Source organism: Rhinoraja longicauda, chromosome 36, assembly GCF_053455715.1.
Source record: "Rhinoraja longicauda isolate Sanriku21f chromosome 36, sRhiLon1.1, whole genome shotgun sequence".
In the NCBI taxonomy this organism is placed as follows: domain Eukaryota; kingdom Metazoa; phylum Chordata; class Chondrichthyes; order Rajiformes; family Arhynchobatidae; genus Rhinoraja; species Rhinoraja longicauda.
The window spans coordinates 7625395-7652944 of NC_135988.1; the positions used below are offsets into that span (position 1 = coordinate 7625395).

Below are 27550 nucleotides of genomic sequence, written 5' to 3' on the forward strand. Positions count from 1 at the left end.
AGATACAGAGTGAAAACAGGCCCCTCAGCCCACCGAGTCTGTACCGACCAACAATTCCTGCATATTAACATTTCTTTCATATGTCAACTACAACAATCAAAAGTGGCAATTGGTACTTCAGAGTTGACGCTTTGCTGCAAATTTTGCCCGTTCCGTAGAACTACCCAGGATGGACGATGAGGACGTAAATCAGCTCCCACCCCATATTAACACTATTCTACACACTGGGGACAATTTTACATTTAAACCTTGCCAATTAACCTATAAACCTCTACTTCTTGGGAGTGTGGGAGGAAACCAAAGCTCGCAAAGAAAACCCATGTAGGTCACAGGGAAAACATACAGACTCTTTACAGACAAGCACCTGTAGTCAGGATCGATCCCGGGTCTCTGGCGCTGTAAGGCAGTAGCTCTACCGCTATGCTACCGTGCTGCCCTTAAGAATAATTTTATAAAAACTCAACCTCGTTCTGTTTCTCCCTTGCACTGGATGCAAGGTATTCTATCTGGAACAAGTACACTTTTCCTCAAAATGGGTCTAAATAAGCATCTTGGCTCAATATGTCACCTATCCATCTTTTCCAGGGATGCTGCGTGCCCCGCTGAGTTACTCCAGCACTTTGGGTTCTTATGCGTATTAACTTGCATCTGCAGTTCTTTGTTTCTACTTCCTCAAAATATCCTCAGCTAAATCGCAGATCGGCAGAAGCAATGTACAGTTGTATTAGACAATAGACAATAGGTGCAGGAGGAGGCCATTCGGCCCTTCAAGCCAGCACCGCCATTCAATGTGATCATGGCTGATCATTCTCAATCAGTACCCCGTTCCTGCCTTCTCCCCATACCCCCTGACTCCGCTATCCTTAAGAGCTCTATCTAGCTCTCTCTTGAATGCATTCAGAGAATTGGCCCCCACTGCCTTCTGAGGCAGAGAATTCCACAGATTCACAACTCTCTGACTGAAAAAGTTTTTCCTCATCTCAGTTCTAAATGGCCTACCCCTTATTCTTTATTGTTAGACACAAAGTGCTGGAGTAACTCAGCGTTCAGGCAACATCTTTGGATAGAAAGGATGGGTGACGTTTCTAGTCAGGACCCTTCTTCTCATCCATGTTTCAGCACTTTGTGACTACCTTTGGTATAAATCAGCATTTGCAGTTCTCAGCTCTATTGTGTTTTTTGATTTAAAACTCACTTGCAAATGCCTCTGATGTCATGCTTTGATATTGGTAGGAAGCCTGTTTATTGCACCTTAACAAGGACCATGCTGTGTAAAGTTCCAAGTTGCCTTTCCAACGTGCATTTTGTTTGCCTTGAATTCACAGGCCAATAAAACACAATGAAATCTTGCCTCCCGAGAAGGGCCGCGAGGTGGCCAAAGAGCTGGGGATCCCCTACTACGAAACCAGCGTGGTTGCGCAATTTGGCATTAAGGACGTATTCGATAATGCCATCAGAGCTGCCTTGATTTCCAGACGACACCTCCAATTCTGGAAGTCGCACCTGAGGAGCGTTCAGAAGCCTTTGCTGCAGGCGCCGTTCCTGCCTCCCAAACCACCTCCCCCCATCATCACCGTCCCCGAGCCCCCCACGACCAACGAAGAACACCCGGCCCTCCTCTTGGCCAACCCCCTCTGCACAGATGTCATCCTGGTGCTCCAGGACACGGTTAAAATCTACGCTCACAAGATTTACCTGTCTACCTCCTCCTCAAAGTTCTACGACTTGTTTCTGATGGACCTCAGCGAGGAGCAAGAGGCCGGCGGTGAAAGGTCGGTGAGCCACGGCGAGAGGCAAGGCAGGGAGTACTTAATGAGAGCCGCCAGCTTTGACGTCAGTGAAAGCACGGACGAGGTGTCGGCCGCCCAGCCGCTGTCGAGCCTGAGGGCGTCCACCAGTGACGGCATCTTGAAACTTAATGCCTGCGATGGCAGTGCGCGAGCGAGGGCTTGGTTCAAGAGAGGGAAGATCCTCTCGTCGTGGAGCAGAGCCTTCATCAGCATCCAGGAAGAGATGGCAGAAGATCCCATCAACTTCACCAGCCGGCGGATGACGGTGGTGCACATGGACTACTCCGTTCACCCTGAGGCGTTCCGAGCGGTCATGCGCTACTTGTACACCGGCCAGCTGGACGAGCACGAGAAGGAGCTGATGCAGATCGCCCACATCGCCGAGCTCCTGGAGGTCTTTGACCTGCGAATGATGGTGGCCAATATCTTGAATAACGAGGCCTTCATGAACCAAGAGATTACCAAAGCATTCCACGTACGGAGAGCAAATCGAGTGAAAGAATGCCTTGCCAAAGGGACCTTCTCTGGTAAGTGTGACTCCCGCACCTGCAGTTTCTTGTGCCTGCAGTCCCTCAGCATGTCTGAAACATTCCATTCCAGGCAACATCCTGCTGAAGGTAGACACAAAATGCTGGAGTAACTCAGCGGGGCAGGCAGCATCTCTGGATGGAAGGAATGGGTGACGTTTCGGGTCAAGACCCTTCTTCACACTGAGTCAAAGGGGAGAGGGAGACACAGAGATAAGGAAGTGTAAGGTGGGAAAACGAGACAAAGGGATGGAGATCAAGGAAAATGTAGAATAGATCATTGTTAGCTTGGAGAAGGTAACAACAAAGCAAACAGAGATAAAATGTAATTGAGGACAGTCAGACTGGTCAGAGAACTGGGAAGGGGGAGGGATGGAGAGGGAGGGAAAGCAAGGGCTACTTGAACTTAGAAAAGTCAATGTTCATACCACTGGGTTGTAAGCTGCCCAAGTGAAATATGAGGTGTTGATCCTCCAATTTTCACTGGGCCTCACTCTGACAATGGAGGAGGCCCAGGACAGAAAGGACAGTGTGGGAATGGGAGGGGTGGTTAAAGTGTTTAGCAACCGGGAGATCAGGTAGCTTTCTGCCTGCTGTGTTTATCCACAATGTTGGTGTACTGAGGATGCTGTTTATTTTGTGGGGGTATTTTAAAGGCGGAGATTGATAGATTCTTGAAGACAGACACAAAAGGCTGGAGTAAGTCAGCAGGTCAGGCAGCATCTCTGGAGAAAAGGAATAGGTGATGTCTCGGGTTGAGATCCTTCTTCAGACCGAGAGTCAGGAGAAAGGGAAAGGAGAGATATATAGTACTTAGGAGAAATGAATGGAAGATTTGAGAAAAGCAACGATGATCAAGGAAATGTGGGGCACACAATAGGCCATTGTTGGCTGTGGGACAGGTGACAACGAGTGTACAGACAAAGGAACTCAACTGGACCACAACAAAACTAGTATGACAACTGGTACCATGGATCTTGATTAGTGCGTGTGTCGGGGCTAATGGGGAGAAAGCAGGAGAGTCAAGAGTGTTTTATTGTCATGTGTCCCAGATAAAACAATGAAATTCTTACTTGCTGCAGCACAACAGAATATGTAAACATAGTACACTGTAAACAATATGATAAACGAGAGAGAAAAAAAGGTCAGTGTGTATCTATACACATATTCACAAGTATAGACATACACACACACACACACACACACACACACACACACACACGCACTCACACACACACTCACACACAAACACACACACACTCACACACACACACACACACACGCACACACACACACACACACACACACACACACACACACACACACACACACACACACACACACACACACACACACACACACACACACACATATATACACGTACGCAAAAAACAAACAAAAGTAGTGCAATAATAATAATAATAATAGTCTATTGTAGTTCAGAGCTTATTTGAGGTTGTAGTGTTTAATAGCCTGATGGCTGTCGGGAAGAAGCTGTTCCTGAACCTGGACGTTAGAGTTTTTAGGCTCCTGTACCTTCTTCCCGATGTCAGTGGTGAAATGAGTGTGTGGCCAGGGTGGTGTGGGTGGTGTGGCCAGGATGATGTGGGCTGCCTTTTTGAGGCAGCGACTCCAATAAATCCCTTCGATGATGGGGAGGTCAGAGCAGGTGATGGACTGGGCAGTGATCACAACGTTTTGCAGTTTTTTCCGCTCCTGGGCATTCAAGTTGCCGAACCAGGCCATGTTGCAACCAGTCAATATGCTCTCCACTGTATACCTGTAGAAGTTCAAGAGAATCCTCTTTGACACACCAAATCTCCTAAATCTTCTCAGGAAGTAGAGGCGTTGGTGTGCTTTATTTATAAATGCATCAGTGTGTTGGGTCCAGGAAAGATCTTCGGAAATGGGGTTGAAAAGGAAAGCTAGATCAGCCAAGATTGAATGGCGGAGTAGACTTGATGGGCCTAATTCTGGCCTAATGATGGCCTAATTCTGCTCCTATAACTTATGAACTTATGAACAACATCCACCAACGCAGGGTGACAACGTGGTCTTCTACCCAAATTTCACATCATTTTCAGGGATTCAGGATTCAGGGATTCCCAGATTTAGGGACAGTTTCTTCCCAGCTGTTATCAGGCAATTGAACCATCCTCTCGCCAAGTAGAGAGCAGTCCTGGCCTACCATCTACCTCATTGGAGAACTTCGGACTATCTTTAATCGGACTTTACTGGACTTTATCTTGCACAAAACGTTACTCCCTTTATCCTATATTTGTACAGTGTGGACGGCTTGATCGTAATCATGTAGTCTTTGCGTTGACTGGATAGCACGCGAGAAAAAGGTTTTCACTGCACCTCAATAATAAACTAAACTGAACATTTTCTTATCTCTGGAAAAAGATAAATAAAAGAGGATTAGAATCAAGAACCAGAGAACATAAGTTTATAGTGAGACTGGAAAACTTTAATAAGAACCTGAGGGGAAGCTTTTTTACACAGTAAATGGAACGAGCTGCCAGAGGAGGTAGTTGAGTCAAGTTTTACCAAGTTTAAAAGACTTGGACAAGTACATGGGCAGGAAAGGTTTAGAGGGAAATGGGCCTAAAGCGGGCCGGTGGGACTAGATGGGGCATCTTGGTCAGCATGGACAAGTTGGGCCAAAGGGCCTGTTTCTGTGCTGTATGAATCTATGACTCTATAACTTCTGTTTAACAGTGAAGGGATAAAAATGAAGGCATTGATTCACTTAGCGAAGGATGTCGTTAAGCTGAGATGAGAATTTTTGCCTGAGTGCCTTCTTGATAGGGAAACCATAGTTATCGTGGAAGTCCACTTTGATCGTTATGGTTCTTCAAGATTAAAAGGCCTCAGTATCATGAGAGGAAAATCATGCGAGGAATAGATCCGGGAGATGCAGAGAGTCTCTTGTCCACAGTAGGGGAATGGAGGACCAGAGGACATAGGTTTAATAGCTGCCAGATGAGGTACTTGAGGCAGGGACGATCCCAACGTTTAAGAAACAGTTAGACAAGTACATGGAGAGGACAGGTTTGTAGGGATGTGGGCCAAACGCAGGCAGCTGGGATTAGTGTAACTGGGACATGTTGGCCAGTGTGGGCAGGTTGGGCCGAAGGACATGTTTCCACACTGTATCACTCTATGACTCTGCGTTGGTTATTTGCAGGCAATGCAGCAGGGGGAAGAGAATTGCGAGTGTGAGATCTGTGTGTTTGGTCAGTATTGCACCAAACCTGAGAATATTGGCCAGTTGTATTGTCAAACCAGTCCAGCAGTGTGGTCTGAAGCAGTGGACCTACTTGCATGTGTTAAGAGCCTAACGCCTTTATCAGCAACATATATACCAATTAGATTTGTCAACAAGATGGACTGCACAACAAGCACTGCGCTATCAAATACTGTGGTTAAGATAGAGCGATTAGTAATGGAATATGCCAAAGGAAATATTGCCTGTGCTATGATTAGCACCCTTTGATAAAGCCCGATGCAGTTTCCAATGCAGTTGACTCCTGCATCACGTCTAGGTTCAGGTTACAGACTTTTGTCTTTGCAGAATTCACAAAACACTCTCCAAATAAACAGGAGTTACAGGGAACAAAAACTCCCTCAAAGCATTTATGTCAAAAAATATAAATAAATAACACAGAAAATAATTTTTTGGGAACGCACAATTCTTGCTGCATGCACAGATGACAGAGCGTTACATTGTGGAAAAATCACAAATCAGACGTTAAAGGAACACAAACCCTGCCCTCCACCCCTACCCCCCACCCCCCTTCCCCAATGCAAGGATCCTCTGTAAAGGTTGCGTGAGAACGAAGCTTCTTCAGTTACGATCATCACCTTTTCGAAATACCAACCCACCATTTTCTCATTACACTCCTCTGCAGCTTCCCCGATGAGTTAGCTCTTCTGGCATCAACTGCTTGTCCTTATTACCTCTTCCTGTTGTTCTCTCGCCATGGAAAGAAATTGCTCCAATTATTATGTTAAAATTGCCCTTTGTAGTCCTTTGCAGTGAATCTGAAGTCTTGTTTTGTACTCATTGTTTAACTCGTGCATTGCTGATCTCCATCATCCACAGGTCGTAGGTTTGCAGAAAGCAAGGACTTAATCTACAAATGAGTGTTTAGTTTAGGTTTGAGATACGGCACGGGAACAGGCCCTTCGGCCCACTGAGTCCATGCTGCCCAATGACCCCCGCACACTAACACTATTGTACACACTAGTGACAATTTACAATTATACCTTTGGAGTGTAGGAGGAAACCGGAGCACCCAGGTTACAGGGAGAACGTACAAACTCCGTACAGATAGCACCCTTAGTCAGGATCAAAGCCAGGTCTCTGGAGCTGTAAGGCAGCAACTCTACCGCTGCGGCACCATGTCAGACACCGACTCAACAGAATTTTAGAACAATTATAGATAAATTATGAGTTTTACTTCTCTCTTTACAGCTGAAAAGGCTATCTTGCTGCTATATTTCATTCCATTGCTTCCGACTTGCCTTGTTGTGAGTTAACTTTAATTGTGTGCCTCTGTTATTTTATTTGCAAGATTTGCAAGTCAATGTGCAAACAAGTCCATCAAGTAAAAGTGGTGCTTTTGCAATGGAGCCCAAGGACTGATTAAGATGGCTGACAGATTAAAGAATGGTCCCTCTAACTCTTGTATCATGCCTAATGATGTTTTTACGAGGACATGCAATGTCTCACTAAAGCAGATTCATTTTTGCAGAAAGCAAATGGGTTTGGGATACGTCTGTTATCATTTAATTGCGTTGTGGAAGTGGCTCAGTGTCATTGAGCCATACAGCAAGGATGCAAGCCGTCCAGCCCAACTTGTACACACCAACCAACATACCCCAGTCTGAAGAAGGGTCTCGACCCGAAACGTCACCCATTCCTTCTCTCCTGAGATGCTGCCTGACCTGCTGTGTTACTCCAGCATTTTGTGAATAAATACCTTCGATTTGTACCAGCATCTGCAGCTATTTTTCTTATACCCCCATCTATGCTCATCCCACCTGCCTGCGTTTGGTCAATATCCCTCTAAACTTTTCTATCCATGTATCTGTTCAAATGTCTTTTAAATGTTGTTATAATACCTGCCTCAACTACCTCTTTTAGCAATTCGTTCCGTATACCCACCACCCTCTTTTTTTCCTTCTTAACAAGGACTTTATTCAGTTTTTGCACTTTACAGTGTACCAAAAGGTACAAAGACTTTCAATAGTCACATTACATCAGGCAATCATTATAATACAATAGTGCCATCTTTATCTACAATACGCACGACCCCACGCGGTGACTAGCGTTCAAGGAAGGTCTGTAGAGTCCCCGTGGACACGGCGTGTTCCCTCTCCAGGGACACATGAGCCTGGACATAGGCCCGGAAGAGGGGAAGGCAGCCAACTATGGTGGACCATCGACCGCCCGCTACCTGGACCCGTGGATGGCCATCTTGGCCAGGCCCAGGAGCAAACCGACAAGGAGATCCCACCCTCCCGATTGACCCTCCCCACTCCTTGCCTTGTGCTCAAATACCAAAATCGTGGGACTAAAATGCAACCAGAACTTGAGGAGCAGCCCCTTCAGATACTCGTACAGGGGCCGAAGCCCCTCACACTCCATCTTCTTCTGTCGTATGTCTTTTAGACCTGCAGCTCCGTTGAGGCGAGCCAGGCCAATATGTCATCGTCCAGGTCAATCAGACCGTCACACCCCATAAACACGTGGAACACGGTCTCTTCATTTGCTGCAGAAGTGACTCAAATATCTGTTACACACCACAGCTCTCTGCTACACTCTCCATCCCAGGTCCATGATGTAAAGGGGGAGGACTCCCTTACAGAGAGACCTCCACTGGGAACCGCCTACCACCCTCTGTGTGCCAATGTTGGACTGCAGACCCTCCCACAGATGGGACAGGAGGTGGTTGATGGAGCAGGTGAGGGTGGTTTATGAAGTGATCTGATCTAATGCAGAGCCTCTATGCATGGGCTTGAGGCTCTCAATCCCATCCCAATTGTCTCTTCCTCACTTTCAGTTGCCATGGGCCAGAGATCCCCAAGCATCAGTGTAGAAGTTCATAAGTGATAGGGGCAGAATTTGGCCAATGGCCCATCAAGTCTACTCTGCCATTCAATCATGGCTGATCTATCTTTTCCTCATAACCCCATTCTCCTGCCTTCTCCCCATAACCCCTGACACCCGCACTAATCAAGAATCTATAATATAAGAAAATAACTGCAGATGCTGGTACAAATCGAAGGTATTTATTCACAAAATGCTGGAGTAACTCAGCAGGTCAGGCAGCATCTCAGGAGAGAAGGAATGGGTGATGTTTCGGGTCGAGACCCTTCTTCAGACTGAATCAAGAATCTATCTATCTCTGCCTTAAAAATATCCATTGACTTGGCCTCCACAGCCTTCAGTGGCAAAGATTGCATTCCTTCAGGAAGGCTCTGAATATATCTCGGAATCTTTTCCACTGTTGTGTGGCCTAAATTGCAAAACGGTCGCCAACAACCTAAAGTGAAAGTCATTATCCAGAGAACAGAAAGATTGTGAAACCTGGTTCCACTGGGGCAGTTCAAATAAATAATATTGAAGCTGAGGTGATTGGTGACTTGTAATTTATGCCACACTGCAGAGGAGAAAATGTTTCACGAATGTTCTCAGAGCCTTCTTGAAGATAAGTAATATTGAAGCATTTAAGGGAAAGCTAGATGCACACTTGAGGGAGGACAGGCTGCAAGGATACGGTGAAAGTATCTGGTGAGAGACTGGAGGAGACAAGTAGGGCACAACCACTGGCATGGATCTGATGGGCCGAATTACCTGTTTCTGAACTGGGCTTTCTATGTGCAGGAAGGAACTGCAGATGGTGGTTTACACCGAAGATAGACACAAAGTGCTGGAGTAACTCAATGGGTCAGGCAGCATCTCTGGAAAAAAGGAGTAGGCGACGTTTCGGTTCAGAACCCTTCTTCAGATGTCTGGGCATTCTATGTTTAGTTTAGTTCAGAGCCGGAGCTTCAGAAGAGGATCTCAACCCGAAACATCACCTATTCTTTTTATCCAGAGATGCTGCCTGACCCCCTGTGTTACTCCAGCTTTTTGTGTCTGTCTTCAACGTACAAACCTGCATGTCTTTGGAATGCGGGAAGAAACCAGGGCACCCAGAGGAAACAAAGTTTCCTGTGGCATCAAAGTTCATCATTCCTTTCATCGCAACCTAAAATTACATGTTGTTCTTCGAAAGGAACTCTTAAGTGGCAAAAGGTATTGTGAACAATAAGCTGAAAACGCTTTATAGGAATTAAAATGAAGGAATGAATGAGTAAAAAGGTAATATCTTCATGAACAATCATTCGTTGATACAAACAAATTAACCAGAGCTATCAGATAACCTGTTGATGACTTGTTCTGATGTGCAAACAGGTAGCAGATGGTGAAGTGTGGGAATATAATTAAAGCCAGAATACTTTCCTCTCATCTTTTGGCTGGAAAACAGTCCATGTGTTCAGTAGAATAGATACCATTACACAGGGAGTTGAGGATTTCAGTAAACGGATCTCAACAAGTCTCAAGAGGCCGCTAATAAATTCCACATGATGAAATGTTTGGAAGATGCTTCTAGAATTACCTCTTTTGCATTTTCTTTCCCTTGGGAATTGGCGCTGCTGAGGAATTGGGCTGAAGGCATTTCCGTGAAATCTGTTGTGTTCCGGTGTGAATTTAATTCTGTACAGAAAAAGACAGGCATGCAATAAATTATTTGCATGTTCAAGAAGGATTATGAGTAGAGTCATAAAGTCATACAGTTTGGAAACAGGCCCTTCGGTCCAACTTGCACATACCAATCAACATGTCCCCATCTGCAATAGCCCTACCTGCCTGTGTTTGACTTGTCCTATCCATGTACAAGTATGACCTGTTAAACCTGTCCTGTCCATGTACCAGTCTAAATGTTTCTTAAACATTGCGATAGTACCTGCCTCAACTACTTCCTCTGGAAGCTTGTTCCATACACCCACCACCCTTTGTGTGGAAAAAGTTACCCCTCATGTTTCCATTCAATCTTTCCCCCTTCACCTTAACCCTTTGTCCTCTGGTTCTTGATTCCCCTACTCTGAACAAGACACTTTGTGCGTCTACCTGATCTATTCCTTTCATGATTTTGTACACCTCTGTAAGATCACCCCTCATCTTCCTGCGCTCCATGGAATAAAGTCCTAGCCTACTGAACCTCTCCCTATAGTCCAGGCCCTCGAGTCCTGAGAACATCCTCATAAATCTTCTCTGCACGCTTTCCAGCCTGTCCAGTAGATAAACACCAACAAAAAAGATGTTGCCACTTTCTGAACTTTATTTTCTGAGGTGCCACTTGCCGTGTTCCGAGTTTACAGTCTGAAAACAGAGTTTTGGAAGAAGTGACCTAAATGACTACCCAAAATACTTCAGAAGTAGTGTTCTCTAACTTGATTCCTTGAATGCACCAAGTCATGTACACTCGGGCCCCTTCAATTTGCTAAATTACACTGGCTTCTTATCCAGCAACGGCTTATTTTCTTCCATCTACATCTCTTTAAAAAATATTTTTATGGCTCATTCTATCTCCATATTTTCTACAAGTTGAATGCAGTTCTTTGCTCCTTCAATTCTTTTCACCTCTAATTTTCACCATCTAGTCCTCTGTGCTCATGCCTGGTTCTTAAGTTTTAGAATTCCATCCTCATCCACGACTCCTTCTCGAGATGAAGAAAACAAATAGACACAAAGTGCTGGAATAACTCAGTGGGTCAGGCAGCTTCCCTGGAGAACATGGATATGTGCTGCTTCAGGCCCGAAATGTCACCCAAAGGATACTGCCTGACCCGCTGAGTTACCCCAGCACGTTGTGTCGTGTTACGTCTTTGTATGCTATTAGTTCTTGTTCGGAAAGGAATCAACCTCTGTGGAATAGGGACAGATAACTAAAATGTAGATGCAGCTCGGACTGAGTAGCAAAGCAAGTCTAAAGGGCTAACTGGGCCTTTGTTTATAACTCTATGGTCATTTACGGTCAATTGCACTAAAATTAATGAGTGTGCTCTCAATTCAGTTTGGTCTAGATGCCATTTTATTTTCATATTGGCATTGCTTTAAAACAAATATTTTTTAAAATAATTAAAATTACCACTTACTAATATTTGCCATTTATTAAAAAGCAAACTGCAGTTTAAATAAGGGGTTAATGTTTTTTTTTTTAAACGATGCAAAATTCAGGCATGGCACTCGTTATTTGTAACCTCCACACCCTAAAATGGTTGCATAGAGTGTGTGATGTGAAATGCCTGCATTTTGGTGATGCAACCTGCTTGAGAGTAAGTATTGTGTGCAAAACCAGTGCCAGTCAGAAGTATGCAATCAAGATAAATTGTGATATCAATAAGATTATTTGAGTTAATGCATCCAAGTAAAATCTCAATTTATGCTGTGTTCTAATCTCATTCATCTGAACACAGAATAATGGAGTTGTAGAAACAAGCATCCAGTGCCATCTAGGATTATTAATGACTTTAAACAAAACACAAAGCACAGGAGTAACTCAGCATATCAGACAGCATCTCTGGGGATGATAGACACAAAATGCTGAAGTAACTCAGCAGGACAGGCAGCATCTCTGGAGGAAAAGAATAGGTGACGTTTCAGGTCGAGAGCCTTATTCAGAATCTGGAGAAAAGGAAGAGGTGATGTTTCGGGTCGAGACTCTTCTACAAAATCTGGAGATGGTGCCAGACCCACTGACTTACTGACTTGGTTTTGTTTGGTAAACCAGCATCTGGTGTCGCGTGCTTCGTCATTAGTTGCTTAGATTGATTTCAAGAAAATATTGGGTTCAGAAGCATCTGATGCTCCCAGAGTTATTAGGAGTTTGTAAATTTAAAGAGCATGACATGCCAGAAGCACGAGGTGTTTGTGTCAACCTCAAGGCTTCCTCAATAGGTACTCCCTAATCTGTAGGAATTATTAGATGAAATAATAGCAATATGATCTGTTGAGCAGAGTGCGAGACAACGGGTGCAGTTGATGAGATGTGGCATAATAAGGAAAACTTTCTAATCTTGTCCACACATTTGAAATCATTTGCTTAAAAAATGTCTTCTAGGTATTCTAAACATAGAAGCACTGGGACATTGTAGTCTGTCTCTGGAATTCACTCCACAATGGGAAACAGAACAAACACGTTGATCTTAAGAAATAGCAGATTTAGTCGCACGCTATGCAGGTTGAATTTCTTCAGCACTTTGTGGTGCTGTGTCCAAATCTTCAATGCTTTGGACTATTCATTCCCGTTGCCTCTTTAATGTTTGCTCGTTTGGCCAACTGGTGTTCTGTGGTTGAAGAACATCTCCATCCCATCAAAACAAAAGTGCTCAGCGTAACTCAGAGGGTCAGGCAGCATCTCTGGAGAAGATGGATAGGTGATGTTTCGGGTGGGGACCCATCCTCCGACCTGAATTGTCACCTATCCATGTTCTCCAGAGATGCTGCCTGGTCAGCTGAGTTACTCCAGGTCTTCGTATCTTTCTTTGTAAACCAGCATCTGCAGTTCTGTTTTTCTATTCCTTTCCACCACTGCTTTTAGTACTGATTTGTGCAACACTCTCTCCAGGTTGTTCGGTGCGTGCTTAAAGATGTCTCTGAATTCTCCCCCACAACTTCTTAAGCCACAGTGCACTGCTCCTTTAGGGATGCTAGCTGGTTTTAAATAGTACCGGTTAGTTTCAACTGATGCTGACGTTTCTAGAATTTCGGCTCCCAGCAGAGGATTTAATGAGCAGAACAGTGCATTTTACTGCTAGCTAAATGTTGTAGTAATTAATAAGCTCAAACCATGAAGTTTGCATGATGCTTTCGCTGAGTCGAATGGCACAGGCAAATCCCCTTTGCCTCTTTTCCAGCACTATCCAATTTATTCTGCAGTATATCTCAGTAGATTCCCTGTGATTGAAATCTGTCAGGGTCCAGATGCAATCAAATGCAGTAAGCAATTGTATTTCACCAAAGTAAAACCCAAACCTCTCAATATTTAAAAAAGGGCATAAAATTAAATGAGATAAATGAATACGATCTTCTCAGCAGAAATGCAATTTGATATTGGTAATAATTAAAATCAAGGGTATAAACAGATGAAAACCAGAGTACAATTAAAAGATAATGGTTATGATTGCTGACTAGATCTGGAAAAGATATAAAGAGCAGTCTACTTTAGATTTATGAAAGATGTGATTAATTAGTTTAGAGATAAACATTGAAATTGGCCCTTTGGCCCACTGAGTCCACGCTGATCGTTGATCACCCGTTCACACAAGTGCTCTGTTGTCCCACTTTCTCATCCACTCCCTCCACACTAGGGGCAATTTACAAAGGGTCAATTAACCTACAACCCCACAATTCTTTGGGGCAGCACAGTGGCGCAGCGGTAGAGTTGCTGCCTTACAGCTCCAGAGACCCGGGTTCAATCCTGATGCTGTCTGTACAGAGTTTGTACATTCTTCCTGTGACCGCCAGGTTTTCTCCGGTTTCCTCCCATACTCTAAAAACGTACAGGTTGGTAGATTAATTGGCTTCAGTAAAATTGTAAATTGTCCCTGTGCGTAGATAGCTAGTGTACGGGGTGATAGCTGGTCAGCACGGACTTGGTGGGCCGAAAGGCCTGTTTCCGCGCTGTGTCTTTAAAGTTTAAAGAAAGTCACTTGGTTACAGGGAGAATGTGCAAACTCCACATAGACTGCACCTGAGGTCAAGATTGAACCTGGGTCTCCAGCGCTGTGAGGCAGCAGCTCCAGCAACTGTGCCACTGTGCCACCTTTGACTTTCAAGAGAATAGATCCAGCTATAGCATTCAACCAGTGCATTGCCAAAGTCATGTGCTCCACCCTCATCCTAACAAACGTAGACGGAAGCATAGCACAAGAGTGGATGTGGTTAACATTGAAAGAAGTAACTGATCCACAGTTGAAAAAAAAGAACAGGTCTCAGAGCGATCTCCGTTCCAGAGCAGAGCACAAGGCAAACTACATTCAAAAGCTTTGTACATGGTGTTCCCAATCATTTCACACCAGAGACTTCAGTGACAGCCTTATGCTTGCTTAATGAGCCACATGTCGTTTTTAAAGTTGTCCTTTGGATTTTTATTTTTGCATCTTCCATTGTGTCAACTTTTCTTACCATTGGGGCATATGCACTGCTAAAAAGCACAGGAATGTTATGGCGGAGGCGTCTTATGTATCCGATTCAGTGTAAGTAAAAGTGTCAGTATTAGCTTACTTTTCGTAGTATGGATTTTTGGCTTCAATGGAAAGGGCAGGATTTTTTGCCCATCCCCAACTGCCCTTGAGAAGTTGGTCATGGAGACTTACAGCACGGAAACAGGCCCTTCCATCCACCGCGTCCATTTAGTCCACATCCCTCTCAACCTTTTCTATCCGCAGTGTTGAATGTACAAGAGTCGAGAGTGTTTTATTGTCATATGTCCCGAAACGGAACAATGAAATTCTTACTTGGAACAGCACAAGAGGCTTGCACACACAGTACACTGTAAACACCATAATAAATAACAAAGAAAGGTCAACAAAATACAAGTTGTATTAACGCAAAACAAAACCAAAACCCAAATTCCCTGGTGCAACTAAGACAGTTCATAGTTCAAAGTTTAGTTGGTGTTTATACTGTTCAATAGCCAGATGGTTTTTGGGAAGAAGCTGTTCCTAAACCTGGAGGCCGCAGTTGTCAGACACCTATACCTTCTTCCCAATGGCCGGAGTGACATGAGAGCGTGGCCAGGGTGGTGTAGGTCTTTGATGATGCTGGCTGCTTTTGGGGGCAGTGCCATCGATGGTGGGGAGGTCATTACCAGAGATGGACTGGGTGGTGTCCACCACTGTTTCTAATCTGCTGGTGGGGTGCTCGGGATAAGGGATTGCAAAATTAATACTATCACCTGTTTTGGGTATGGCAGTAGAGTTGCTTCCTTACTGTGCCAGAGATCCGGATTCGATCCTGACTACGGGTGCTGTCTGTACCAAATTTGTACCTTCTCCCTGTGACCTGCGTGGGTTTTCTCCGGGTGCTCCGGTTTCCTCCCACACTCCAAAGATGTACAGATTTGTAGGTTAATTGGCTTGGGTAAATTATGAAATGTCCCTCGTGCATGCAGGGTAGTGTTAGTGTGTGGGGATCGCTGGTCGACTCGAACTTGGTGGGCCGAAGGGCCTGTTTCCTCGCTGTATCTCTAAACTAAACTAAACAAAACCAGATCTCAGAGATCTACAAATAAATGGTTGGGTAGTTGGCTATTCAAAACTTATGGGGACCAAACAGAAAATCAAATCGAGACCAAAGATCAGATCAGCAAGCATCTTACTGAGTGGCAAAGCAGGTTTAAAAGACCACATGAGGACTTCTTCCTGTCCATCGCATTTACTGTTGCAGCGGTTGAAAGAGAATCGCTGGAGCTTTACTGCAGTGTGGTGTTAACTTTGAAAACTCTGCAACTGATCACTCAAGCATTTCGTAGAGTAATGGAGTCATAGAGTGATACAGTGTGGAAGCTGGCCCTTCGGCCCAACGTGCCGACACCAGCCAACAATGTCCCAGCTACATTAGTCCCACTTGCCTGTGCTTGGTCCATATCCCTCCAAACCTGTCCTATCCATGTACCTGTCCAACAGTTTCTTAAACGGTGGGATAGTCCCAGCCTCAACTACCTCTGGCAGCTTGTTCCATTCACCTACCACCCTTTGTGTGAATAAGTTACCCCTTGGATTCCTATTAAATCTTTTCCCCTTCACCTTGAACCTATGTCCTCTGGTCCTTGATTCCCCTACTCTGGGCAAGAGACTCTGTGCATCTACCCAATCTATTCCTCTCATGATTTTGTACATGTGATGTTAATACTCAATTGATGTGAAATTCAAAAGACAATGTTATCACAAATCTTCTGCTGGTGTTATTTTGTGACAGATGTGGTGATTAAGCTGGACGATGGAACAATCTGTGCTAATAAACCCTTGCTGATCTCTAGCTGTGACTGGATGGCTGCAATGTTTGGAGGGCCTTTTGTGGAGAGTTCAACCAAAGAGGTAAGGACTTTAGACTTTATATTTCAGAGATACAGCATGGAAACAGGCCTTTCGGCCCATCGAGTCCGCTCCGACCAGCAATTACCCCGTACACTAGCACTATTCTTCACACAAGGGACAATTTATAATTTTTACCAAAACCAATTAACCTACAAACTGGCACGTCTTTGGAATGTGGAAATAGGCCTGTTGTGGAATGTTAGAAAGAGTCAAAACTGTATAAGAGCATATGGTGTAGGAAGGAACTGCAGATGCTGGTTTAAACCTTCAGTCTGAAGAAGGGTCTCGACCCGAAAAGTCACCCATTCCTTCTCACCAGAGATGCTGCCTGTCCCGCTGAGTTACTCCAGGATTTAAGAGTATATGGCATTAGGGGTAGTAGTAGGCCAGGCAGCCTCGTGAGTTTGCCATTCATTTGAATCGTGACTGATCCAATCTTAGCCTGAGCACAGCTTACCTCCACATATCTCTGATTCCATGGCAACTTGTTACAAGGTGAATGAGTGGTGCAGCTAGTAGATCTCACAGCGACCTGGTCTAATCCTGGCCTTCGATACTTTGGGAGCGCACAGTGGCGCACCTGATAGAATTGTTGCCTCACAACACAAAAGACCCTGGTTTGGTTCTGACCTCGGGTGCTGTCTTTGTGGAGTTTACACATTCTCCTGTGCCCAGCAGCTCGATTTCCTCCCACATCCCAAAGACGTGCAGGTTTGTAGATTAATTGGCCTGTGTAAATTGCCCCCGTGTGTATGAAGTGGATACGAATGTGGGACAACATAGGACGAGTGAGAACAGATGATTGATAATCAGCGTGAACCCAGTGGGCTGAAAGGCCTGTTTCCATGCTATATCTCTAAACTAAACTGTGTGGAGTTTGTACAACCCCACCCCCATGACAGTACCTTTGAGTCCAATTTAGTTTAGTTTAGAGTTGCAGTGTGGAAAGAGGCACTTGGGCCCACCGAGTCCATGCCAACCAATGTTCACCTGTACAATATGGTATCTCAGTTTCACACGCTGTATACTTGGGCAATTTACAGAAGCCAAATCTGCACATTTTTGGAATGTGGGAGGAAACCAGAGCAACTGGTGGAAACCCACGCAGTCTCAGGGAAAACTCTGTACACAGCACCCGTAGTCAGGATGGAACCCGGGTCTCTGGTGCTGTAAGGCAGCAACTCTACCGCTGCGCCACCGTGCCGCCATCAGAATCCCAGAATCAGTTTATTTTATATCCATTTACATCCTGATCAAATTTGTTTGAACACTGTTCCAAGATTGTTTTCTCATTTTTCTACAGCCTTCTGTTTGCATTTCAGATGGCAAATTACTTCATCACTGAAGAGTGATTATTCTGAGTCAGGCCAGGGTATAATTATTGACACCCACAATGTTTCAAATCAGAGAGAAGAATCTTTCAACATAGAAGAAGGTCACTCACGTGGTCACGCCTATGATGGTTCTTTAAATAATTTGCCCAGTTTCATTCCATTCAACGAACAAAGGAAAATTAACGACACATAAATAAGTAATCTTTTTTTTCTGTAATGTTCCTTGGGCAGGGTGCTGGTGAAACTCTACTGCTCTGCTTTGAAGTAATGTAATAAGGGTCTTTTACATACAATGGACAGGGCATGCCCCTGCAGAGCAGCACAGTGGCTCAGGAGGTAGAGCTGCTGCCTCACAACACCAGAGACCCGGGTTCAATCCAGACCATGGGTGCTGCCCATGTGGAGTTTGCACGTTCTCCCTGTGAATGTATAGGTTTCCTCTGGGTACTCCAGTTTCCTCTCACATTCCAAAAGACATGCAGGTTTGTCAGTCAAATGGCCTCTGTAGATTGCCCCTAGTGTAGGGAGTGGATGAAAAAGTGGGATAACAAAGAACTAGTGTGAACGGGTGATTGATGGTCGGCGTGGACTCAGTCGATCAAAAGGTCTGTTGCCTGATTATTAAGACAAATAGTAATTTGTCTTAATAATTATCTCTTAGAGATGTATCCCTAAGCTAAACCGTTATTCTCACTGTACTGTAATGGTGCGTCATCCATAACCTTCTCATTCAGAAGAGAATGACATTTTTTAAAAAACATTTTATTGCCATGGAATATTCCAAATTCTTGAACAACCATTTAATTAATTCTGATGCATTACTTCTGTAAAGCAGAAAAAAACGGAAAAAAATGTGGTTCCAGTAAGTTCCCCTAAAAAAAAACCTCACCCCCTCCATGACACACTAGACAACCTGAGGAGCACCTTCAGTAACAGACTGGTTCCACCAAGATGCAGCACAGAACGCCACAGGAGATCCTTTTTCCCTGTGGCTATCAAACTGTATAACTCCTCCCCCTTCTGACATTGGGCAGACTGACGTCACGGTAGCACGATACATCTGAACATTGACCTCACTGTATGCGGTACAATGCAATCCACTGTTTAAAAAAATGGCATAGATCTTGCTTAATAGTCTTAATAGTCAGGCACGAGGTTGTACAATAATCAAGAGCTGTTATGTACAGATGATATCCACTTTAGTGCTGCCTGAACAATGTGCAGCACTGCTCCTTGTTGTTCAGTAGTAATTAAGAGTGATGTTGGTCATTGTAGTTCCCAGACTCTGACCTTCGGTACTTTATGCTGCACTGCATTAGCTGTCTAAAGAATGCAATTATTTATAGAACTGATGATGAAGCAATTCCCTATTATGTAATAAATGCAGAAGATTTTTGTTTTGAAGAAAACAGTCCTGCAAGCAAGAACCTCAAATAAAAATGCTTTTGATTATTGCTAAGCCCTGGGTGTGTGTAAATGCTTCTCTGAGAGTCTTGCCTTTATGACACACTGACCAGAGAGCATAGATAAGTACAGCACAGGTACAGGCTCTCTAGTCCACAATGTATGTGCCAAACATGGTGCCAAGATCAACTCATCTCCTCTGCCTGCACATGATCCCTATCGCTCCATTCCCTGCATATCTGTGTGCCTATCTAAAAGCCTCTTAAAAGACATTGTCACATCTGCCTCCACCATCACCCTCTGTGTAAACCAAATCTTCTTACTCCACACGTCTCCTTTAAACTTTGCGCCTCTCACCTTAAAGCGATGCCCTATAGTCTTTGACATTTCCACTCTGGGGAGGAAAAAGGTTGATTCGGTAAATTTTGGTGTATCTCACTGACGTTTGTGGAAAAGGGTGTATAGGGTTTAGGCGAGAAGGCCGGAGAATGTGGTTGAGAGGGAGAGATAGATAGATAGATCAGCCATGATTGAATGGCGGAGTAGACTTGATGGGCCGAATGGCCTATTCTTCCCCTATCACGTATGAACTTGTGAAATTCGCTGTCAGGCATTTTAGATGTTATGATTATCATGATAGGGTTCACAGATAGCTCGGTGATTCCATGCAGCCAGCAGATGATACAGACAAACCTTGAAGTTGCTTTGCATCTTTTGCTGTTAAAACAGTATTGTGGTTACCCCATTTGCAAATGAAGATCTTTATCACGCACATGAAGATAGAGATCCTCATTTGCAAGATGATACAACTGCTGAGTTTGTCTCAGTGTTGTGTACTAATTAGATCGTACAACATAGTAGCAGAATTGGACTATTTACCCCATCAAGCCTGCTCCACCAATCGATCATAGTTGACCTTTTTTTCCCTCTCAATCCCATTCTCCTGCCTTCTCCCAATAACCTTTTACTCCCAAGAACCTATCAATCTTGGTTTAAAAAATACTCAATGACTTGGCCTCCACAGTCGTCTGTGGCGATGAATTCCACAGATTCACTACCCTCTGGCGAAAGAGATTCCTCCTCACCTCATTCTAGAGGTTCGCCTTTTATTCTGAGGCTGTGCCCTCAGGTCCTAGATTGATGACATCCACGTAACAAAGAAGCTGGCGTTCCAGAATGAAGAAGGCACTTGCAGTGATAAAAGGCCTTTATTTGTGTCTGTATTTTACCTAAAAGGTGACAGTGTCCAATGTAGACAGGCAATCCTGGTAGCAACTATAATGCAACTATCAATGATTCATTATCAAGTTGGAGTTTCAAGTTGGAGCCAGAGTCCAATGTTGAGCTGGGCGTGATTTTACAAGTGTTGGCTGTGGACTTTGGGTAACACTGGAACATGACTGCAACTCTTTAAAATTCATGCAATTCAGTAACATTATAATTTTTTTTCCTAAATTCCCACATTATATATTAATTCTAATTTTATACATTGACTGTGTTGCTTCAGCAAGTGTGGGAGGCAATGGCTTTTCAAAATCTGCTGCACCAGGCAGTCATTAGCAAGCTTGTCAGCTTCGCTTGGACATGTTGATTTATCATAAGGCTCCTGCCTCAGTGAGCCAGCGATAATCGCTTGGCATGTCAACCTCATAGTCCTCCTTCATCAGTTGAAGTGTTTGGCCTCCTTATTATTCGACAACACGGAAGGAAAACAGATGTTGGAAAATCTGCAAACAAAACACAGCAAATGTGGGCAGCCACAGCACTCCCTGTGGAAGCCTTTTGAGTGAAACTTGAACCCGTAATCTTCTCATTCAAAGGCCATCGCACAGGCATCAAGGCACGGCTGATGAAGGCATCATCTGTGGAGCGAGACAAACGGCTAACATTTCAGATAGGCTCTCAGCCGTAGGGGTGCAGCTGGTAGACCTGATGCCTCACCGCACCAGAGACCCAGGTTCAATCCCAACCTCGGATGCTATCTGTGTGGAGTTTGCATGTTCTCCCTGTGACCACATGCAGTTGTTCCGGTTTCCACCCACATTCCAAAGACGTACGGGTTTGTAGATTAATTAATAACTAATTGTTATTAGTGTGCAGGGATGCGAAAGTGAGGGAACGTAGAACTAGTGTGAAAGGGTGATCGATGGTGGCATAGACTCGGTGGGCCGAAGGACCTGTCTGTAGGCTTTATCTCCAAACTCTAAACATTAAACCCTGCTTCATCGTTTGTACAGTCAGCCTGAACTGGTGAACATTGCCAGCATTTTCTCGCTTTGCTTCCCGCTTGAATTATTTCTGACTGTCAGTCAAGCAGCATTTCCCATCTCCACAAATATTGCAACCAGTAACAAAGTTGAAAGATGTTTGCAGCTGCGTCCTGAAGATCAACTTCTGAAGGCTGTCAAGCACAGCTGGAGAATTGGCAATTCAGGCTCTGATAGAGATCGGTTTCATCATGTGATGTGGTCAGCCAGACCTCCTGCTGCTGCAAGCAAACCCGTCCCAAAATTGCTTTGCGTACACGTCAAGCAGCAGCTCGTATTCATGGGCAAGTAGCTCGAGAAGTAAGCCTGCCTGGACCGCTCTCTCCCACAGGCATTCGCACAGCAGAGCTGCATTGGGCTGAATGGTCTCTTTTTGTGCTATATCAAAGCAAGCTATATTAAAGCAAAGATAGACAAATTCTTGATTAGAACGGGTGTCAAGGGTTATAGGGAGAAAGGCAGGAAAATAGGATTAGGAGGCAGAGATCAGCCATGATTGAATGGCAGAGTGGACTCGATGGGCTGAATGGCCTAGTTCTGCTCCTATAATTTGTGAACTTGTGAAAACAAGTCACCATGGGCTTTACTTGGTCAACAGGCACTTATAACCTCTCTTCCATGACCTCAGGTTGCCTGAAGTTTGGTTTAGGTTATTAATACAGCATGGAAACGGGCCCTTCGGCCCACCAAGTTCACACAGACCATTGATCACCTGTCCATGGTATCCTATGTTATCCCGCTTTCCCACTCCCAACACATGAAGGGCAATTTACAGAGATCAATTAACCTACAAACCCACACGTCTTTGGGATGTGGGAGGAAACCGGAGCAGCCGGAGGTAGCCCACGCGGTCACAGGGAGAACGTTCAAACTCCGTACAGACAGTAACCGAGGTCAGGATCGAACCCGGGTCTCTTGAGTTATGAGGCAGCAGCTCTACCCGCTGCACCACCATGCCGCCCAGATTTACAACCAATGAAGAGCTTTTGAAATATAATCACCATTGTATTATAGGGTTCATGTGTAAAAAAAAAGGTCGCCAACCAGTGCAGCCTTTGTGGGCCGAAGGGCCTGTTGCCATGCTGTATGTCATAACTCTGTGACTCTACGACTAGTGGAATTTATGAATTTGAATATGACAAGGGGTAAATCAGATCTGCTGTAGAGTCTGCAGATTATTGTGGTACTGGTGTTTATTGTAGCTGGAGTACGAGAATGATACTGAAGTGTGTTTATTTTACTCTCTAACAGGTGTATTTCCCAAACACAAGTAAGAGTTGTATGCGGGCAGTTTTGGAATATCTGTACACGGGACAGTTCTGCTCTAGCCCAGACCTGGATGCCATGGAACTCATTGTGTTGGCAAACCGCCTCTGTCTACCTCACCTGGTAGCATTAACAGGTAACAGTCTTGATGTCTGCACTCTTCACCTTGCGTTGGAACAACAGATATGTACTCATAAAGTTACATGGGCCATAAATGTGGGCGGCACTGTGGCGCAGCTGGTAGAGCTGCTGCCTCACAGTGCCAGACACCCGTGCTCAATCCTAACCTCCGGTGCTATCCGTGTGGAGTTTGCACGTTCTCCCTGTGACTGCGTGGGTTTCCTCCGGGTGCTCCAGTTTCCTCCAACATCCCAAAGATGTGACTTGAGATGAGACTTTATAATAAGATTCCTTCAATGTCCCTGGCGAGCAGAGAAGACATTTTTTGATTAAGACGAGGGGAATTCAGTCCATTTGCCCAACAAGCCAAAGTCACTATTTGTACTTTGTCCCTTCACCAAGGAGTTTTGAGAAATAACAAAGTAGGAATTGTCAAAGTAAACTCTTTCAGCTACACGTCCGTCAGATTAAACAACATTAATACCTCCTAGGAAGACACTTTTACCTGCATAACTTGCTCAGCCACATCCTCCACCTTCTAGATCCTACACCTTCTAGATATAGCTTTAAGCGCTGGAGAGATTAAAACGTAATAAAGCCAGTAGTGAATCTGATGTAATTAATACATTTTTTATGCCTCAATACATTTACTGTTTAATTTTATTTTTAAGTTTTAGTTGTAACTCGGTGGCAGAAATAAAGTTTCTGAAAACAAGGTGTTAGTTCACATATCCGAGCCTATATGTAAAATGTAGATTAAATGGTGTACTCATTTAATTAGAAAAAATTAGGCCACTGCAGCGGTGATGAATGATATTGGACTAGAAACTCAAGATCTGGAAGCAGTTTGGTGGAGCTAAGATATAGGAAGGGTATAACGTTAACATCTAGTTTAGTTTAGTTTAGTTTAGTTTAGAGATGCAGCGTGGAAACAGGCCCCCCGACCCACCTAGTCCGTGCCGACCAGCGATCCCCGCATACTAATACTATCCTACACATTAGGGACAATCTGCAATTTACAGAAGCTAAATTAGCCTACAAACCCACGTGGTCGTGGGAAGAACGTACAAACTCCGTACAGACAAGAACACGTAGTCAGGATCAAACCCAGGTCTCTGGCGCTGTAAGGCAGCATCTCTACCGCTGCGCCACCACAGTATGTCAGAGTAATATGTAACCCCCTGAGTCAAACAGGGGTTAAAGAAATAGAAAGAGTTTGTAAGAAAGGAACTGCAATAATCATGGGCAACTTCAATCATCATGCAAAACTCCAAGCGCTGGGGGAACTCAGCAGATCAGGCAGCATCTGTGAAGGGAATGGACTGACGACCTTAAGGGTCCCGGCTCAAAATGTCACCTGTCCATTCCCTTCACAGATGCTGCCTGACCCGCTGAGTTACTCCAGCACTTGTGTGTTTTGCTCAAATTTCCAAACTCCTTGTGTCTTCAATCATCATGCAGTCTTGATACAGTGCGGAAAGAGTTGGCAGGGATAGCCATGAGGGCAAGTTCATAGAGCATTTGCAATCGAGTAAAACATTGAGCAATCGGAGTACAACTATTTTAGGCCTGGCTGTATGTATTGAGGCAGGATTAATGAATGATTTTCTGGAAATTATCCCCTAGGAATGAATGATTATAGCATGACCAGTCTTTATACTGAAAAGAGACACAAAATGCTGGAGTAACTCAGAGGGACAGGCAGCATCTCTGGAGCGAAGGAATGGGTGATGTTTGGGTCGAGACCGTTCTTCATACTCCCAGTCTTTATGCTGTTTGAGGATGCAAAGCTTGGGTCTGAAACAATTTTCTCCCGCACTCCAAAGATGTACAGGCTTGTAGGTTAATTGGTTTTGATGAAATTGTAAATTGTCCCTTGTGTGTAGGATAGCGCTAGTGAGGGGGGGGGGGGGGGAGGGGTGTTGATCGCTGGTCTGTGTAATGTTCTATAGATTCAGGATCAGTTCCTGTGGATTGGAGGGTAGCTAATGTTGTCCCACTTTTTAAGAAAGGAGGGAGAGAGAAAATGGGAAATTATAGACCAGTTAGTCTGACATCAGTGGTGGGGAAGATGCTGGAGTCAATTATAAAAGACGAAATTGCGGAGCATTTGGATAGTAGTAACAGGATTGTTTCGAGTCAGCATGGATTTACGAAGGGGAAATCATGCTTGACTAATCTTCTGGAATTCTTTGAGGATGTAACCAGGAAAATTGACAGGGGAGAGCCGGTGGATGTGGTGTACCTTGACTTTCAGAAAGCCTTTGACAAGGTTCCACATAGGAGACTAGTGGGCAAAAGTAGAGCACATGGTATTGGAGGTAGGGTACTGACATGGATAGAAAATTGGTTGACAGACAGAAAGCAAAGAGTGGGGATAAATGGGTCCCTTTCAGAATGGCAGGCAGTAACTAGTGGGGTACCGCAAGGCTCGGTGTTGGGACCGCAGCTATTTACAATATACATTAATGACTTGGATGAAGGGATTAAAAGTACCATTAGCAAATTTGCAGATGATACAAAGCTGGGTGGTAGTGTGAACTGTGAGGAAGATGCTATGAGGTTGCAGGGTGACTTGGACAGGTTGTGTGAGTGGGCGGATGCATGGCAGATGCAGTTTAATGTGGATAAGTGTGAGGTTATCCACTTTGGTGGTAAGAATAGGAAGACAGAGTATTATCTGAATGGTGTCAAGTTAGGAACAGGGAACGTACAACGAGATCTGGGTGTCCTGGTTCATCAGTCACTTAAAGTTAGCATGCAGGTGCAGCAGGCAGTGAAGAAAGCCAATGGAATGTTGGCCTTCATAACAAGAGGAGTTGAGTATAGGAGCAAAGAGGTCCTTCTGCAATTGTACAGGGCCCTAGTGAGACCGCACCTGGAGTACTGTGTGCAGTTTTGGTCTCCAAATTTGAGGAAGGATATTCTTGCTATTGAGGGCGTGAAGCGTAGGTTTACTAGGTTAATTCCCGGAATGGCGGGACTATCATATGTTGAAAGACTGGAGCGACTAGGCTTGTATACACTGGAATTTAGAAGGATGAGAGGAGATTTTATCGAAACGTATAAGATTATTAAGGGGTTGGACACTTTAGAGGCAGGAAACATGTTCCCAATGTTGGGGGAGTCCAGAACAAGGGGCCACAGTTTAAGAATAAGGGGTAGGCCATTTAGAACTGAGATGAGGAAAATCTTTTTCAGTCAGAGAGTTGTGAAACTGTGGAATTCTCTGCCTCATAAGGCAGTGGAGGCCAATTCTCTGAATGCATTCAAGAGAGAGCTGGATAGAGCTCTTAAGGATAGCGGAGTCAGGGGGTATGGGGAGAAGGCAGGAACGGGGTACTGATTGAGAATGATCAGCCATGATCACATTGAATGGCGGTGCTGGCTCGAAGGGCCGAATGGCCTCCTCCTGCACCTATTGTTTATTGACTCTGGGCGCCAGAGGGCCTGATTCCATGCTGTATCTCTAAAGTAAAGTCTAAGGTAAAGTAAAGATCGATTGAGAAAATGGGCACAGGGATGGTTGATGGAGTTTAACTCGGACAAATGCATTTTGGAAAATTAAATCAGGCCAGAACACACAGTGAATAGCTGGGCCCTGGGGAGCGTTATTGAACAGCGAGTTCCTGGAGTACACATGGCAACACAGACAAACAGGGCGGTGAAGAAGATGTAAGGCATGTTTGTCTTCATTGGCCAAGCCATTGATTTTAGGAGTTGGAACACTGTGTTCCAGTTGTACAGTATAGTTCAGAATACCACTGAAGAAACAACACACTGCAGATGTTGGAATCTCGAACAAAAAAACAAAAGTGCTAGCGGAACTAAGCTGGTCAGGCAGCATCTGTGGTGGGAAATGGACAGACAACGTTTTGGATCAGGACCCATCGTCAGATTAAAGAAGAGTCCTGACCCGAAACACAGTCTGCCCATTTCCCTCTTCAGATGCTGCCTGACACACTGACTTCATTAGGTCATAAGTGCTAGGAGCAGAATTAGGCCATTTGGCCCATCAAGTCTACACCGCCATTCAATCATGGCTGATCTATCTCCCTCCTAACCCCATTCTCCTGCCTTCTCCTCATGTACCCTGACGCCCATACTAATCAAGAATCTTTCCATCTCTGCCTTACAAATATCCATTGACTTGGCCTCCATAACATTCTGAGGCAATGAATTCACCACCACCGATTCACCACCCTCTGACTAAAGAAATTCCTCCTCATCTCCTTCCTAAAGGAACGTCCTTTAATTCTGAGGCTGTGACCTCTGGTCTTAGACTCTCCCACTAGTGGAAACATCCTCTCCGCATCCACTCTGTCCAAGCCTTTCACTATTCGAGTTGCTCCAGCACTTTGTTTTTAGTTCAGAATATCACTGTACTCTTCCCTGAACTCCATACTTTCCATGACTTTCCCCATGATGAGTCGAGATGAGACCTCATCTGTCTCGCATGGCTCCATGCATAAATTACAACCCTTTCCTTAAAAGGACCTACTCTGTCCCTAGATTCAATTTTGCTCTCAATATACATAGAATCTTTTAGGATTTTCCTTTACCTTATCTGTAGGAATATCTCATGTCCCCTTTCTTGCCCTCCTATAACTCCCTTTGCAAGTGTACTCCCACATCCCTTATAATCCTCAAAGGACTTACCTGATCCCAGCTGCCTAGATCAAACA

At 44.6% G+C, this 27550-nt stretch overlaps 1 protein-coding gene across 2 annotated transcripts in view; it reads left to right on the top strand.

The window, feature by feature from the left end:
* Window positions 1-27550, top strand: part of rhobtb2a (Rho related BTB domain containing 2a) — a 64333-nt gene that overhangs the window by 21702 nt on the left and 15081 nt on the right. For both annotated transcript variants that reach the window (XM_078428732.1, XM_078428733.1), the window contains 3 exons: window positions 1326-2317; window positions 16356-16474; window positions 22731-22881. In XM_078428732.1, the coding sequence (XP_078284858.1) occupies window positions 1326-2317; window positions 16356-16474; window positions 22731-22881 (1262 nt within the window). The remainder of the gene's footprint in view (window positions 1-1325; window positions 2318-16355; window positions 16475-22730; window positions 22882-27550) is intronic.